The 17,924-nt window shown below is 38.4% G+C and overlaps 2 protein-coding genes across 4 annotated transcripts; one reads left to right on the top strand and one right to left on the bottom strand.

The window, feature by feature from the left end:
- The first annotated feature begins 5,947 nt into the window (after window positions 1-5,947).
- On the top strand, window positions 5,948-12,260 carry LOC120143828. Its single transcript, XM_039158059.1, is given in 8 exon segments — window positions 5,948-5,968; window positions 6,565-6,633; window positions 7,071-7,139; window positions 7,319-9,995; window positions 10,126-10,716; window positions 10,719-11,624; window positions 11,627-11,791; window positions 11,957-12,260. Coding segments are annotated over 7 exon segments (4,458 nt in total). The 3' UTR covers window positions 11,752-11,791; window positions 11,957-12,260.
- Window positions 12,261-13,386: 1,126 nt separating this feature from the next.
- LOC120143902 (rac-like GTP-binding protein ARAC8) lies at window positions 13,387-17,160 on the bottom strand. 3 transcript variants are annotated; one of them, XM_039158111.1, is made up of 8 exons: window positions 16,887-17,160; window positions 16,510-16,597; window positions 16,045-16,154; window positions 15,889-15,952; window positions 14,750-14,814; window positions 14,608-14,673; window positions 14,048-14,307; window positions 13,387-13,667 (listed from the first exon to the last, which is right to left on the bottom strand). In XM_039158111.1, exons 1-7 carry the CDS (start codon window positions 16,989-16,991, stop codon window positions 14,080-14,082), a joined length of 726 nt encoding a protein of 241 aa, XP_039014042.1. In that variant the 5' UTR covers window positions 16,992-17,160; the 3' UTR covers window positions 13,387-13,667; window positions 14,048-14,079. The 3 variants fall into 3 exon arrangements, with proteins under 3 accessions (XP_039014042.1, XP_039014049.1, XP_039014037.1); XM_039158118.1 differs by having other exon boundaries at window positions 13,399-13,667; window positions 14,195-14,307; XM_039158106.1 differs by lacking the exon at window positions 13,387-13,667 and having other exon boundaries at window positions 14,008-14,307.
- Window positions 17,161-17,924: the final 764 nt, after the last annotated feature.

Genomic DNA, 17,924 nt, shown 5'->3' with positions numbered 1-17,924 from the left:
AAAATTACGTGATTAAAATATAAAGATTAAAAAATTCTAATTCGAATTATTTAAAAGACATGCATTAAAATGGTAATTTAACCTTGATTCATAATTCGAAATTAAAATAATAATTACTAAACTATGAGGGACTAAATTTAATATTTACCCTAAATATATATATATCTGATAAGGACTAAATTAAAATAAAATAAAATTAGAAGACTAAACTAAAATAATCAGAAATCAATTTCAGTGACTAAATAGTAATGGTTACAAACTTGGAGCATTACGGACAGGGTTTACCCTCTTCCCAAAACGCACCGTTTCATCATGAAACGACGTCGTTTTGTATCGGGTATAAATACCCCAAACGGCTGGCCCTTCGGGCCAGCTCTCTCATTTCTTCTTTCTCTCTTCTCTCTCTAACTGAGAGAGAATTTTAACTCTCTCGCCTCTCTCTAAAACTGAGAGATAGACCACCGGCCGGCAGCCGTGCTCCGGCATAGGCAACCACCTCCGGCCACCGTTGACGGTGGCCGGAAAAACCCCAAAAAACCCCAAAATAGAGCTATAAACATCCTAAGGTCCGATCCAAGGTTATTTTAACCTAAAACCCCATAATACATCGTAAATCTACGATTTTCACCTTCGGCGTTTTGGTTCTCTGGCGACGTTTGGAGCTCTCCGGCGACAGAGTAAGTTCCTCTCTTCTCTTTTTTTCTTTTTGCTTCTGGTTGCTGTGTTGTTGGTTGGGATCGTTGGTAGCTTTCTGTCTTCCTTCGTTTTTTTTTCTTCTCTCGTTTCTGTGTTTTTTTTTCTCTCTGTCCCTTTTTTTTCTTCTGTTCTCTGTGTCTTCTTTGTTTTGCAAGATCCGGTGGCTTTTATAGCCACCACCGGTGATGGCTTCAGACCGGTCCAGAGGATGAAAGCCTTGGTGAGTCACCAAAGCTATGCTGGTGACTCACAGTAGTGTCTTGACGTGGATGAGGCAGCTGGCTCTCTGGAAAGCTCGGTGAAGGCTTGGCGTGGCAGGAACAGCGTCGGCAGCAGTTGTTTGGACCACTTGGCGTCAGAGGCGTCGGCGCTGGATGTTCTGGAATTAACGGCGGCTGGGAGCTAGGGTTTGAAAACCCTAACTAAAACCCCAAAATAATTTGGGCTTCTCGAGCCTAGTTCAAATTGGTTGTAAAACGAGCCTGGATTGTTTGTATTTGGGCTTGTAATAATTATTTAATAATAATTTAATATATATAATATAATAATAATATTTATAATAATAATAATAATAATAATAATAATTTAAGTAAAATGAAAAATTGGTGTTTACAAATATCTCGACACTTTGCTGATACGATAACATTTTAATGTTTTAATTTAATTTAAATTATTAGTAATAATTAGTTGATTCATTTAATGCATGATTATTAGATTAAGAATTAATTTTTGTAATTATTTATTTTTAGGAGAAGGACCGTGTATTATATCATTTTATTAAGAATCTTAAGTTAGTGATACCCAGCCGTGTCTTGCCGTATTTAGTAGAGGTTGGATTCAGTTACATAGGTAGATATCAGGGTCACTGTAAAATAGAGCCAGACCTGATTTCTGCCTTAGTAGAGCGGTGGAGGCCGGAGACCACACATTCCATCTTCCGTGCGGAGAGTGCACGATCACGCTTGAGGATGTTTCTATGCATATGGGGCTTCCGGTGGATGGAGATGTGATATCGGGGATAGCTTCCGGTTCTTGGACTACTTTGTGTCGGGATAGTCTAGGATGTGTCCCGGAAAATTTTATCGGAGGTAGGATACCGTTAAATTGGTTAGATGCCAATTTTTGGGAGTTGAGCGCAGACGCCTCTGAGGATGAGGTTAAGATGTATGCACGGGCATGCATACTGCAGTTGATAGGAGGGTTGCTGATGCCGGACAAATCGAGCAACCTAGTTCACTGCACGTGGTTGCGACATCTTAGCGACTTTCGTCTCGCCAGATCATTCAGTTGGGGCTCGGTAGTTTTGTATTTGCTGTACAGGGAGATGTGTGGAGCCACTGACTACAGACGTAATGCTATCGGCGGATGTCTCATGCTACTGCAGTCTTGGGCATGGTATCGATTACCCTTTTTATGTCCTGTTGTGAAGAACCCATTCGTATTTTCACTACTTCTGAGGTAATTATAAAATTGATTTTGTATATTAATAATTTTATAAAGCGTATAACAAATTTTTTTCCTTGAATAGGTGATCTACTGATAGGAAAAATCATCAGGAGCTATCTGATGATTTAGAAAAAATTAGGGTGATAATCGATCAGAAGGCTGGCACACAGGTATGAATTTTAATGTTTAAAAATCGATTTTAGATTATAGTTATATAATTAGATTATTATTTTGATAAAAATTATATATTATTTGTTTTAGTTTGAATGTGTGTCATATTCTACTAATGATGTGAGGGCGGTGATCCCACCTGAGTTGAGGGGTCCATTAGATATTTGGATGGCGATGGTCCCTCTGATCTGTTATGCGACCGTCGAGTGGCACTCCACTGATCGCGTGCTCTGGCAGTTTGGTTGTTTTCAACCAATTCCGGAAGCACCTCGCAATATGGACGAGTTGCATAGCTTAGATAGACGCGGCAAGACAGATACAGATTGGCTGGTGAGGCATCATGGGTGGGTTGTGTTGTGGGAGGATCGACATCGGCGCCTTCCCCGTAGAGAGCCCATTTTTGATGACCTCTTGATGTATGCTGAGGATTATTATGAGTGGTTCAACAGTAACGGGAAACCGTTTCTACTACCCGAGGATGCACGAGGGCAGACCTTTCCACGACGTCGACAAAGACGTTCACCGACACAGCACCATCGTTCCCCGACTCGTGGACGGAGAGCAGGTACTTCCGGTTCATCCTCAGCTGCACCAGCAGGACCTTCCCAGCAGCCACCGCAGCCATATATGATGTCGTCATCGTCTTTCCATTACCAGATGTCGCCGCCGCAGCCTTCACCTGGTTTTATGACCCCCGCCACCGCCACCGTCACATATGACCCCTCCTGGAGGCTATTATGGGTCTATGTTTGCATATCTGACTTGGGGTTCATATGCTGGATATTTGGCGGGTTCATCCTCATCACCTATGGCCGCAGCACAGACACCTCCTGTACAGTTTTCACACTCCACGATGTCTGGATTTTCCCAGTTTTCGCATGCCGGTGGGATAGTCAGTCATACACCTCCAGGGTCCTTATTATATGGAGGTGCTTCATCGTCATCAGCTCCCCATCAACCTGATGTACCTGCTCAGGACGACGACGATGATGACGACGATGGTGACGACAATGATGACAGCGAGGAGTCAGAACCAGTGATACGAAGAAATCCTCCTCGAGACCGACAGCCACCACCATGCGGAACACATTCGCGACGCATGCATCGATAGATTTTTTTTATTATATTTGTATTTACTTTATTTTGTTTAATTGTAATTTTTTATTATTTCTCATTTAATACTTACTTTGTCAAATGGAAACTGCACATATGGTTGCGTAGATGATATCTCTATATGGTCAAAGAAATTTGTAGATGAATGCCTTCCCTTGAACTAGACGCGGTGTTGCCATACGGATTGTTCGTGGACCCACCTCGGTACATATCAAAGAGTTATGTTTCTCTTGAATGATATTTTAACACGCTCATTTGATACGAAAACAATGCTGGTTTCATCTTCTCGAATTTCATCATCATAATAAACAATAGCTGAAAGTCGCGCCATTCTTTGAGTTTAAAAGTACGTCAATATTATATCTGCAAATAAATAACTTAAACAAACCTAATTAAATAAATTATATATGAACGAAAATATAACACAATAAATTTTTTACACATCAACGTAAATAATTTAAAAAAATATAATTTTATATTATTACCTGCACCGCAAAACTATTTCGACGTATGCTCCCGTTTTTCAATTTTACAAACATAAAAATTAATTGAAAATAATTAGTATAATATTTGTTCAAATAATGATAATAAACAATAAGTATAATTAAAAAATTATAACAAAATTACCTTATAACGAAAAATCGCACGAACTTCTAAATCAAATTTGAGAAGATTGCGAGAATTATTACTCGTTGACGGAATTGTTATATTAATTTATAAGAGAGAGAGATGCGAGCTGGAGGAGTGTATTTATAAGCATATAAGGCGTGGTACATGTAGCGCGCTATATGTAATTATTCAGATAAAAGATATAGTACGGATCAGAGACCGCGTTAAATATAATTTCGACGTATAGCGCGACCCCTGATCGACGTATAGAGGATCAGTGGCGCGCTATACCCACGTGACGTCAGATCACCGTATATCGCGGGATAGGGGGCGTTATACCCACGTGACGCCAGATCACGTATATCGCGGGATAGGGGGCGCACTATACCCACGTGACTCCAAATCAGCATTTAACGCGGTGCAGGGACACGCTTTTCTGCTAAGGGTGTTAAATCGATAAATATAATCTACCGACGTTAGATAGATAATAATACCGATTATACCGGAAAAATAACAGTCTCTCTCCCTCTAAAATTCGATCTAAAACACTTCTTTTTCTCTGTTCTATTTTTATTTTCTCTCTCTTTAATTTTTAATCATCTTTTTTGCTCTTCTATAGATCGGAAGGCAGCTTATAAAATCGAACTTGGTGGATGGATCTGAGATTGAATTAGATTGGGTAAACGGGACAAACGCGATCTAAGGGAATTAGGGTTTTGAATTTGAGAGTGAGGAAAATTAGGGTTTGATTTAGGGGGATTTTTAGGACATGGTGAAAGGTAGGTTTTTGTACGGATCAAGGGTTCGGATTTGGTGAGAAAGGGGAGGAAATTAAAGATAGAGACAAGGAGGGGGCATTAATGGTATTCGAAGGGGAAAATGCAAGGCTATGCATGGACGGGGGAAGTGAGGAGAGGAAAAAGTCCCTACACGTGCAACGGCTGGTCTGAGTGGTGATGGTGTGCTTCGATCTTCTTCTTCATCTACCGTTGATTTCATTTCAAAGGTATTGCTTTTTAAAACATTTCTTCAGCTTTGATTTGATTCTATTATGTTTTCTTTTATTTTATCGGTTTTTATCTTCGTTTGCTTGTCGTCGGGTGATTTAATAAGAGAGGTTTTGTTAGATTGATTTGGAGGAAATAAAGTAAGGTGTTCACTTTGTCCTGTGGGGATTTTGAGATGGTGGCTTAACTGGTGGTGGGAAGCGTGGAATTACTCCTAATATTCTTGGATTTTATTGCCTTGGTGTTGAATTAGCTGGGGTATTGATTAGTAGGAAGGCATTTAACTTTTCATCTTTGGGGTGGATTGTTTGGCTGAGGTGTAAGTGTAAGGACTTTTGGCTTGATTTTTTTTCGTGCACAGTTTCAGTTCTGGGAAGCGGTGTCTTACATTATACTTTGAGTAGTGATTGAGAAAAGTATGTTTCCTTGGCCCAATTTACATTTTTTCTAAAATATTTTTGTGTGCAATACCAAAATGGTTTAGTTTTCTGAAATTTATAATTGTGTACTTTGAGGAGTAGTTGCTTAGGATGCAATGGGGTGTTTCTTCTTTATCAAATCTGAAGGAATTTCCAGACAGAAGAAGTGTTTGGGAGACAATATATATATTTAGATACACCATAGATCAATGTGTATGTGTTAAATTATGGGAGTTTGTCTACTATTAAGGAGAAGTAATCACCAGGATTTTTGTTCTTCAGAATTTGGGAAAATTTTCCAAGTTAGGACAGCCCTAATCATTAAACTTTCCGGTAAGGAATCAGTTTCTGGTTAATCATTTTGGAGGCAGAGAAATAATCACCAGGTTTATAATTCAAAATACGGGAAATGTTGTCTATATTTATAACAGCTTGGAGCATGAAGTAATATTTCCATTGGGAAATAGTTTCTGTTATTTATTAGTGATGGAGGATTGGGAAATATTTGTATGTAAAGATCTGATACTCATACTAGACATAGAGACTTCTCTATTGCCTAGGAATTAGGAAGGAAGGAAGTATATAATGTTACATGTGGTGGATTGGCCTATGCAATGAGTTTGACTTTCTTAAATATTACAAGTAGCAATATATATAATTTTTGAAATCTTTAACTTGAATCATATTATATACTGGCAGCATTTTATATTATGCTACTACTGATGGCCTTGGAAGCAATAAATGCAATAATTGTTTCATATTCATGGTTTAACCTACATGTATATGAGTAAGAAGATATGGTTTTTTTTATGCCTGATGTTGTCTTGGTTAAATTATAACGAAATTATGTAGGTAGAGTCATATCTTATTTCTAGCTTGTAATATGATAATTAGTATATAGAAATGTATTAGCATGTTGTCGATGGAGCCATATATGATGATAAGGTGCATCTTAAACATATCCTAGGATTTACTGAGGAATGTATGATATAAGTATTGAACACTCAATATGAGAATAGACAAATTATCCTTTGCTGTTCTAAATACTAGTATATTAAGCTTTGAACATATCTGAATTGCTGTAACTCCTTTCTGTGGTGCAGTCTGATGACTTGGGAATTATTTATGTGCAATTGGCTCTTAAGTTGTATTTTAATGATACTGAAGTTATGGTTTAATATCGGTTGGAGCTTTTCATCATCTGATTGTGAATTTACTGCTGAGAAACAAATTTGTTTAGAAGTTGACCGGTCATGCTCTATATGGTGTTTTATGCATATTTTTCCATACCTATGAATCTCAAAATTCTTTCTTATCTAATAAAGCTGTGTTATTGGAATCACAACATATCTGAGTGGTTGAACACTTGCATTCCTTTTTCGTTATAAATTCCTCTTTTTCTCACTGATAAAATTTGCAAACATGGATAATTTACTACTTTACTGACATTACCTGTTTTCCTCCCGATACGATGGACGCAGGATCAGCTCTTCAAACCATTCCAAGATTCTGCACCTTTCTTTGGGGTAATTCTTTGTCCAACTTCTGATAAAAAACAAGTTAAATTTGTGTGTGAATTATTGACCTGCTGAAGTAAAGCTTGGCAAAGGCATTCTCTTGGAAGCTGTGCAAAACGAAATCTTTTATTCCTCTCGAGGATGAGATTCCTGCTGCCTTGGTACGTTGAACTTCCATCAGGTATTTGCTCATTTGTGTGTTGGTGAGTTTAGGACGTTACAAACAAGTGTATATGGTGGCGAACTGATCAAGTTTATATTGATGTGAGTGCCAGATGCTCTTGCATGTCTTATTAATGTCACTTTTAGTTGACATTTTCATTTGTATTTTTTTTATCAGGAACATCGAGAAGTAGATCAACTGTTGAATAAGACGTGTTTAGAGATGCATGCAACGGTGCAGAAGGGTGGCCTTTCTCCAAAGCCGATAAATGGTCCGACATCAACATCACAGTTAAAACCTGGTTCAGATAGTGTACAAAACAGTGCTTCCTCATTTCCCTCCCAGGGTAAGGGAAAAAAGAGGGAGCGTGGTGATCAAGGCCTTGAGCCTGTCAAAAGGGACCGAACTAGTAAAATGGATGATGGGGATTCTTGTCATGGTAGACCAGATGTTAATTTAAAATCTGAGATTGCAAAAATTACTGAGAAGGGGGGACTAGAAGATTTCTCGAGAGTTGATAAGTTGGTTCAGCTCATGTTATCAGAGAGAACTGAGAAGAAAATAGATTTGGTGAGCCGGTCAATACTTGCTGGCGTGATAGCAGCTACAGACAAATTTGACTGCCTTAGTCATTTTGTTCAGCTCAGAGGGTTGCCTGTTTTTGATGAATGGCTTCAGGAAGTCCACAAAGGGAAGATTGGTGATGGTAGTGGCTCCAAGGATGATAGATCAGTCGACGATTTTCTTTTAACCTTACTCCGAGCTCTTGATAAACTCCCTGTAAATCTCACAGCGCTGCAAATGTGTAACATTGGCAAGTCTGTGAATCATTTGCGTAGTCATAAGAATATAGAAATACAGAAGAAAGCAAGAAGTTTAGTTGATATATGGAAAAAACGAGTTGAGGCTGAGATGGATGCTAAGTCTGGTTCAAATCAGGTTGTTCCCTGGTCTGCTAGAGATCGTCTTTCTGAAGTTTCTCACGATGGAAGCAAGCAATCTGGATCATCTGAGGTTGCCATGAAGAGTTCAGCTAGCCACTTTGCTGCCTCCAAAACTGGTTCGGTTAAGCTTGCTCAAGGAGAGACCACAGTCAACTCTGCTTCTGCATCACCAGGACCCATGAAGGCTGCAACATCTCCTGCTTTTGCCAGTACAAACTTAAAAGATGGGCAGGCACAAGATGCTACTGTCGTTGGCCCCTCTGACCCTCACGCAACCACTAGGGATGAGAAAAGCAGCAGTTCTAGTCACTCCCACAACTATAGTCAGTCTTATTCTAGTGATCATGGGAAGACGGGGGGGTTTTCTGGAAAGGAGGATGCAAGAAGTTCTCCCGCTGGTTCAGGAACAGTGGCTAAGATCTCAGGTAGTTCTTTACGTCACCGGAAATCCATTAATGGTTTCCCAGGACCATCAGGGGTTCAAAAGGAAGCTGGATCTAGCAAAAATTCTTCTTTGCATAGAAATCCTGCTTCAGAAAAAATATCTCAGTCGAGTTTAACATGTGAAAAGGCGGTGGAGCCTCCTATGGCTGAGGGTAATAGTCATAAGTTCATTGTTAAGATCCCAAGTAGGGGTAGAAGTCCTGAACGAAGTGCCAGTGGGGGATCTCTTGAGGATCATCCTGTCATGAATAGCAGAGCTTCTTCTCCTGTGCTGTTAGAGAAACATGAGCAATTAGATCGTAACATGAAAAAGAAAAGTGATAGTAATCGGGCAAATTTTATCAGCGATGTGAATACTGAATCTTGGCATAGTAATGACTTCAAAGATGTGTTGACTGGGTCTGATGAGGGAAATGGTTCACCCACTGCTGTTCCCGATGAAGAAAACTGTAGGAATGGAGAGGATGCTAGGAAAACAACTGAAGTTACGAAAACTGCTTCCTCATCATCTGGAAATGAAATTAAATCAGGGAAACTGCAAGCGGCTTCTTTTAGCTCCATAAATGCTCTAATTGACAGTGTCAAGTACTCTGAAGCAAGTGAGTGCATGCCGGTTGGGGATGATGCTGGAATGAATTTGCTTGCTAGTGTGGCTATTGGAGACTTCTCTAAGTCAACTGTGGCTTCGCCTATTGATTCTCCGCAAAACAATACTCCACTTTTTGAGCATTCTTCCATGGGAAATGATACAAAACTAAAACCTCCTACTGGGGATGAGGTTGTTCAAAATCGAAATCAGTTTGCTGAGGTTGTGGATGATGAGCATCTAAATCAGGGTGTTGCTGCTGGTAATCCTTGGGCAAAAGATGCAACCGGCATGACTGGTTCTGCTCTAGAAAAATTTGGAGAGCTGAATGAGCATTTAGCTTCATCAAGTATGGTGTTGCCTCAGATTGTGGACCAACGCCTTGAAAATGGTAAATTAGAGGAAATCATAACAGCTGCTTTAGTCAATATGCCCTCTGCACACACTATAGAGAAAACTACTGATATAGGAGATTCCAAAGAGCATATGGAGAAAAAGTCTGGCAGAATGGAGGATGATTGCAGTGTGGACGCTAAGCTAAAGGGGAGCACTTCTGTGGTGAATGAAGAGGTCATTGATCCATTTGTAGAAGTGGAGAAAGAAGTGGTTGAAGGATCTTCATCTGCACCTTCAATTGAAATTGATGTTGATAACAAGAAAAATGTCATCGTAAGTTTGCAGAGAGGTTCACAAACTCATCAGAAGTCGCCAGTTGTTATTGGACATTCCATAAAAGTAACAGATAAAGAAGCATTTTCTCCTTGTCCTACTAATGATATGGTTTTGGAAAATGTTGATGAAGACAAGCCCAAGAAGGATGTTGAGATTGATGCAACAAGTCATGCCAGTCACAGTGAGAACAAAAAGCCCGAGTCAGAAAGTAATGTTTCTCTGATTATTTGGCTTAATTAAGTTTGAAGTACTTGTTTTTTTTAACTTCCTTTTTGCATTTTTTTTTTATTTTTTCCCCTCACTAAACTGGTAATTAAATTGAATATTTTTTGGTTCAGTTGTCACTGCCCAGAAAGGAGAGCACGTGCAGGAGAACTTGGAATGTATTGAGGATCATGATCCACTTGCTGGACCATCTCCCTGTAAGGTGACTGGTTTAGAAGCAGGTGAAGCGGAAGAATGCACATCAATTACTACAGATACACCTAGAGGTGTTGCAGCTACAAATTCAAAAGTAAAATTTGATTTGAATGAAGACTTTAACGTGGAGGAGGGGAAATCTATGGAACCAAATAACTTGACAGCAGTAGTATACTCAACTCCTATCCATATAGTTAGCTCATTGTCTTTCCCTGATAATTCTGTGTCTAGCAGCCTTCCTGCATCAGTTACTGTTGCTGCTGCAGCTAAAGGGCCTTTTGTTCCACCACATGACCTACTAAGAACTAAAGGGGCACTTGGTTGGAAGGGATCGGCAGCCACAAGTGCGTTTCGGCCAGCTGAACCCAGAAAAAGTTTAGATATGCCTCTGGGTACAAATAACACTTACATTCCTGATGCTACTACTGGGAAACTGAGTCGGCCCCCGTTGGATATTGATTTGAATATACCTGATGAGAGAATCCTTGAGGATCTTGCTCTCCGAAGTTCTACTCGGGCACAGAGTCTGCACTAGACCTTTCAAAAATTCGTGATTTAAAATGTGGATTGGTGGGTTCTGCACCCATTCACTCCTCTGCTGGACTTGATCTTGATTTGAACAGAGTTGATGAGCCTGCCGATTTGGATAATCACTCAAGTGGCAATAGTCGTAGAGCCCCTATGCATCCAATAAAGTCATCAGTTGGTATTCTTAATGGTGAGGCAAGTTTCCGCAGGAACTTTGATTTGAACAATGGACCCGCTGTGGATGAGGTGAGTGCTGAGCCCTCACTATTTAGCCAACATAATAGGAACAGCAATGTGCTATATCAAGCACCAGTTCCCAGCCTGCAGATAAACAACACCAATATGGCAAATTTCTCATCATGGTTTTCTACAGGGAATACATACTCAGCTGTTTCTATTCCGTCATTTTTTCCTGATAGGGAACAACCATTTCCAATTGTTGCAACTGGTGGACCACAAAGGGTGTTGCCCCCCCCTACTGGCGCTACCCCTTATAATCCTGATGTCTATAGAGGACCTGTGTTGTCATCTGCACCAGCAGTGCCCTTTCCATCGACTCGTTTCCAGTATCCTGTGTTTCCCTTTGGAACAACTTTTCCACTGCCTTCAACCAGCTTTTCTGCCAGTTCAACAACTTATGCTGATTCATCTTCTGGTGGGAGGTTTTGTTTCCCCACAGTCCATTCGCAATTGTTGGAAACTGCTGGTGCCATTCCGTCCCATTTCCCCAAGCCACCCTATGTTGTTAGCCTTCCTGAAGGTAGTTATAATAGTGGTGTTGAGAGTGGAAGGAAGCGGGGAAGGCAAGGTCTAGACTTAAATGCTGGATATGTAAAAAGCCCGGACATGGAAGGAAGAGATGAGACAACATCTCTTGCATCTAGGCATATGTTGTTGCTAGTTCACAGGCCATGGCAGAGGAGCAAGCAAGAATGTATCAGGTACCAGGTGGGGTTCTGAAAAGGAAGGAACCTGAGGAAGGATGGGATGGATACAAGCAATCTTCATGGCAGTAGGAATCGTTATATATCACTGTGTGGTGTCCCATTAAAGCAGGTGAATCATTTATGTTTCTTTCTAAGCTCCTTTGGAAAGGCCTTTATATTTTCTTCCCCCACTTTGCCTACTTCTACGCCCACTCTTGATAGGGGACAGGGAAAGAAACTACATCAGAATTATGGATTTCTTCATATACTAATTTGGTGTTTATTTCTTTTTCAGTTCTTCAAGGACAGGATCTGGCTAACCTCCAGAGGTCTTCTAACCCGGTTTCCTCTTAGTGGAGGGTGGTAAGTGAGTCATTTGATGTTGTTCATAGTCTGCAACCCCACCTTTTCACCGTATCAACTGTACTGTAAAAGAATCTGTTTGGGGTATGCAAGCTTTGTTCCTTGAATCTGTTCTGGACAAAGATCATTTTCCCTTTGTAGATATCAGAACTGTTGGAAATCATGCCCTTATGTTGCCTGGACATTAGAAATTGGTGCCCATACTGGTTTTTAGTGCATATCTTTCTTGATCTTCCCCCCTTCCCCCTTAAATTTTCTTATTTTCCCAATTAAATGGTCACCGAATTTTGATACTGAAGCCTTCTTTGATGTGGCATGAACTAGTTGCTGTGGTTGATCATGTATTCAAATCGTTTATTTTAATGGTAAACCCTAATTGTAGTTGATGTGCTCTACAGTTTTAATTGGTGTCAAGTTTAGGTGCTATCAATGTTATTAGGAGTGCAGTGAAGTTTAATAATAACCAAACACTACTATGGGCAAGTATATACCATCCGTTCTTTTGCAGTGTGAATATTTTGCTGTTGGTTGATCAGCCAGTGACATGTACACATCAAATTTTCATTTGTCTATTCTTTAGCGACAATGGCAATGTTATGTTCAGTTCAGGTCTATGATTGTGCTTTAGGATTTTGTAAGTGCTGGTGCGTAAGTTTGTTTGTGACCCCTTGAAGTAAGGCTAAGGTTGGCATTCAATTCAGTTGAACTGAGTCAAAGCTACTCTGATTTCCAAGATTCGTGTCTATTTCTCGACAGTAGTGTCTTATGGAGAAGAATTTTGATTGACCAATGGTTAGCCAGAAATTGTGCTTGCATTTTGTTTAATACGTGCATGGTATGTTTATTAATGATCAGACTTGCGCACAAATAAAAAGATGTGCCTGAACATTAAGATGCACAGTAGAAACTCTGATCATGTACTTGAAATCATGTTTTGATTGTTATAACTTAATCTGGATTGTCCTGGACGGCCGTTTAGCTTTAGCTTGGAAAAAGAGAATTGAAAATAATAATAAAAAGTTACCTTTCAAATTAATGGGAAAATGAAACTATTGTTTTAATTCCCGGAAGAATTGAAACTGATTTTATAGTCCAGAAGAAATGGAAATTAAAGAGTACATGACCTTATAATTACGAATATGTTGTCATTTTGTATATTTGTTTTCTTTTTTCATTATTTCACTACTTTCCATTCAACCTTCCACTTCTTCACCGACTCTTTCTGACAAGAACTTCCAGGAGAGATCAATCTTTGTATAGTGTGAATTTCTACAATATTTAGACAACCCATAAGGGGCGAAGAGAAATACAGACTGCTTAATCTTTAATTAATTAGGGGTCCGGATGATGCAGTTCAAATATAGGAAAAGCTCTGCTCAAGGTGAATTGAATAAGACTCCTTGATTGTATGAAATTACGGATCACGTATAACATAACTCAGAGTACTCCACAAGCTAAAAAGAAATCAACCACAGTGAGGGAGAAGTAACTGAGTAATCCACTACAAGCAAACTCACTTGATCCTGTTGGCTAGAAAGAATCTCTAGGCGAAGACAAGGGTACCAGGAGGAGCATAAGGTCTTGGTTTCAAAGGATATCTGTTTCATTTAGGAGGCACAAAGGTTTTTCCGCAGAAGACGTTCCTGCAAATTGAATGAAAAAACGATCATGCCTGGGATTAAAGAAATACAACAGATTTTGGACTTTTAAAAGTATTATAGTAATATTACGTTAAAAAAATGTCAAACAAAAGCAAAGCATGCAATGCAACTAGCAAGTTGGAAACTTTTGTTCTATTTGATTTAATAGAACATAAGCAATTACTCCCATCCCTAACCAAACTCAATTTAAAAGCATCAAAATACACGACTCAGGAATTCATTGTGCTGAATGTCATTAACATGGAGATCAAATGTAGCATATCATATCTAGACTACCCAAGATCGAGACTTACTAACGAGGGCTGTAAAATTCAAATTCACAGGAAAGCACTACTATCAGGGTTATATCTAAAAATTAGTACCTCAACAGTTGCCCTTGGGCAAAAAAGTGGATTTAAAAATTTCTCAACACAAACAGAATGTCATGCAAGAAAATTTCACATGTTAGACAATCAGATGGTAAGGTAATATAACACGCGCCCAGAAATTTAAGAAACAAAAATACCGACATTAGACATCCTCGACTTGGCTTTTTCTTCTTTTCCTGTTTCTGATTCTCCTTCTGTTTCTGTGGTGGCTTGATGACAACCTTGATTGCAGCATCAAAAACTGCTTTCACATTCTGTAGATGTGAGGAAATCATAACTGAATAGGGAAATATATTAAACAAAAGATGTCATGTGTTTTGATATAACCTCATAAAGACAAATAGTATATCAATGAATGAAAAATTTTGAAATAGGATCTTTATTATTAAGTAAATGAGATGATGCATATCAATAGATGAAGGCCTAACGAGTTATCAAGTTCAAAGAGTTCATTTCTATAAACCAGGCCACTAAGAGCTCCTCCGAGGTGTCCTCTAGAGACCCAAGTCCACCAATGCCATTAGTAGGGAGTAGGTGTCAAGTTTTTGTCATACCCGCTGTGTTTTTGAGCTGCACTCAATGTAATAAGCAGCACCAATCTGTTTGCGGAGCTCTTCACCCTGTTTTGATAGGATGATTAAGGTTCTAAATCACCAAAAAATCTATTAGATATACCCCCAATGAGCGAAATCACACCTGTGCAGTGCTAATAGGCAGCAAACCAGGATGATCAGCCAGATAATGTTTGTCTTCACGGAGATCTATTTGTCCATTTTAAAAGAAAAATTAGCATGTCATCCAGCAAACGGACACATAAAACTCACAATTCTGCTGAATTACTAAATTCAACTTTGACAGGCACCTTTTGAAGGACATGGATCATTCACATATCAATTCAAAAGGGCACCATAAAAGTTGCAGGCTCACTAAAATTATAATCCCCTTTTCAGAAGATGTGATAACCCACGATTTTTATTTCTACATGAAAGCGGTAAACTGTCCATGTGGTTGATTAACTGGTGAAGTGGTCTGTCCAGAAAAACTTAGAAAACGCAACACAAGAATAAAGCAAAAAATTCCGGAGGTATATTGAAATGTACTATGAACACCCTTTTTTCCGAGAAGAGGATACTAAGCTTTTTAACTGGCAGTGGATCACTAAATTCCAAATTTGATATTGAAGTAATCAGGTAGTTCTGCAGATGCAACTGACAAATATTCTGTAAACTCCGTGTCTTCAATTTTTCATTTAGTTTTCTGATGAGCATGGCCGTTAATAAATCAAAACAAGATTAAAATAGCGTATTGATATTCAAGCAAGCCTGAGTTCAGACCTATGGTTATAACAAAATAGCATCGAAACCATCTTGGCAGATTCAGGGGAAATTTTCTATTCATTTGTTGTCCCAAGCCTTAACTGCCTTGGTCTATATTGTTCGTCCTCTACAAGACACATAACTTCGTCTAAACCAAATCTCTAGCACATCAGGTAGTTACCGTTACACACATAAATCAGTGCCACTAGTGGTACCTCTTCATTATAATTACTGCATACATGAGTCTCTTTTCAGTCATTATCAAACTAAAATCACCAATTTCAGATGCACATAAAATTGACAAATTCTGTTTAAGAAAATACACCCTTCATATATCCCTGACAAAGCTCATTGCTTGCAACGTTTACCGACTGGGGTCAGAAATATTACTCCACTTGAAAGTATGCTTATCACTAGCTTTTAAATTATATCTCTAGAATGCGAAAAACTAAATTGAGATCAAATCTGATTGAAAATTAAATGACTATAGAAATTCTAAAGATGTGGTTGCACAATTACCCAATTTGGTGCCAACCAGAACCACAGGGACACTTGGGGCATAATGTTGAAGTTCAGGGATCCACTGTCAAAGGAAATCAGTGTGTCAGAGAATTGCAGACCATAAACATAAGACAACTCAATTGTAGAAACAAGTTGAAGATCCTGGACAATCACCTTTTTTAGTACATTCTCATAGCTCGCTCGACTAACTAATGAGAAAGCTAAGACAAAAATATCTGCAGCTCTGTAACTAAATGGCCTTAATCGATTGTAATCCTCTTGTCCTATAAAAAATCGTCAAAACTTCAAAACAGGTTTAAATTTTCAGAAAATGTTTATCGAATTTCATTTTTTTAAAATAGAGAGAATAAAGAACTTCTTGGAAAAGTCAGTGCCACACCGCTGTAAATTGGAACCTTTTTTTAGCACAGTTTTTTTTTGGGAAAGGGGTATGTATGATTAATCAAAGAATCATACAGATGGGATCATTTCCATGAGCTTGTTAAAAAAACCTCCCTAGATCGGTGTGGAGGAAAAAGAGTGCTCATGACAATGAACAAAGAGTCCTGAAATAAATGGAACACAGTTTTGAAGTAGAGGATAAACATAAAAGCATAAAAAGTCAAGTAGAAATGATACCAGCCGTGTCCCAAAGACCTAAGTTCACAGTTGTGCCTTCAACTACAACGTTGGCACTGAAGTTGTCAAAAACCGTCGGTATGTAATCCTGACAACAATTCCAAATAAAATCCCGGATTCAAACTATAAAGGGACAAAAGAAAAAGATCCCGTGAAATTGAAGAACAAGAAAAACCCAGATTAGAAAATTTAGCTAAGTTGCAAGAACCTCAAAGACATTTTTCATGATCATGAATAATTAAGCAGGACATGGAACAAGGTGGAAAAAAAACTGGTAACTTCAGTAGCTAAAACCTTAAAAAGACGACTACAAAAGAGCAAGAAAACTTAGATATATACCCAAAGAGATAAGAATATAGGGAAAAAACACAACATACGGTGGGGAACTTGTTACTTGTATAACAAATAAGCATGCAAGTCTTGCCAACAGCTCCATCTCCAACTGTTACACATTTGATAAACCTCGAAGCACTTGAAGCCATTGATACAAAAAACAATAAAGCAAATACGAAAAAAAACAGAGAAAAAAAAGTTGTACAGATTTTATGGATGGATAAATTTATGATCTTTTGAGTTGGTTTTTGGATTTAAAGATGAAGAGTGGGGTGGATCACATGATTCTCACCCAATTCACTTTCGGTAGCAATTATATTACTATACTACTTACTTTTATATCATTTTTTTCACTTTTATTATATACGCTATATAAATTTGATAATTTGAGGTATTGTACAAAAATATAATATTTTTTAATAAGTATAAAAATAATATACATAATTAAGTTTTGGTAAACGGTTTTTATTTTTTTATATTTATAAAATGATGATAAAACATAAACATTTCACATAAATTTTCGGAACATAAACCTCAAAGAAAAAAATATATGTTTAGTTTTAAAAAATATTTATTTTTATTTTTATTGATACATAGAGTCTCTAAGGAATAGATTAAATTATCTATGTTATGGTTTAGTAGGGGTCAAATAAGGCTCCTGGGTCTGATGGGTAACCTCCCACCTTTATAAATTTGCTTGGGAGATTGTTGGGGAGGATATTATTAATGATATCAATTGGATTTTTGAATCTTCCAAGATGCTTCTGACTTTCAATGCCACTACCTTGATGCTTGTTCCAAAAGTGGTTAATCTTAGTCGTATAAAGGGATTTCGACCGATTTCATGTTGTTCTGTAGTTTATAAATGTATTACTCAAATTTTGATCAAGATACTTCAACCCCTTCTGTCAAGGATTATTTCTAGTAGTCAGAGTGCCTTTGTTTCAGGGAGATCCATCACTGAGAACACTTTCATGGCTTAGGAGCTTGTTCATGGATATGGTAAGTCCATCATCTATCCTCGATGTGCTTTGAAGATTGATCTTCAAAAGGAATTTGACTCCATTGATTGGGAGTTTATC

This window comes from Hibiscus syriacus, unplaced genomic scaffold (genome assembly GCF_006381635.1).
Source record: "Hibiscus syriacus cultivar Baekdansim isolate YM2019G1 unplaced genomic scaffold, ASM638163v2 tig00002239_pilon, whole genome shotgun sequence".
NCBI lineage: Eukaryota > Viridiplantae > Streptophyta > Magnoliopsida > Malvales > Malvaceae > Hibiscus > Hibiscus syriacus.
This window is presented reverse-complemented; position numbering and strand designations above follow the sequence as displayed.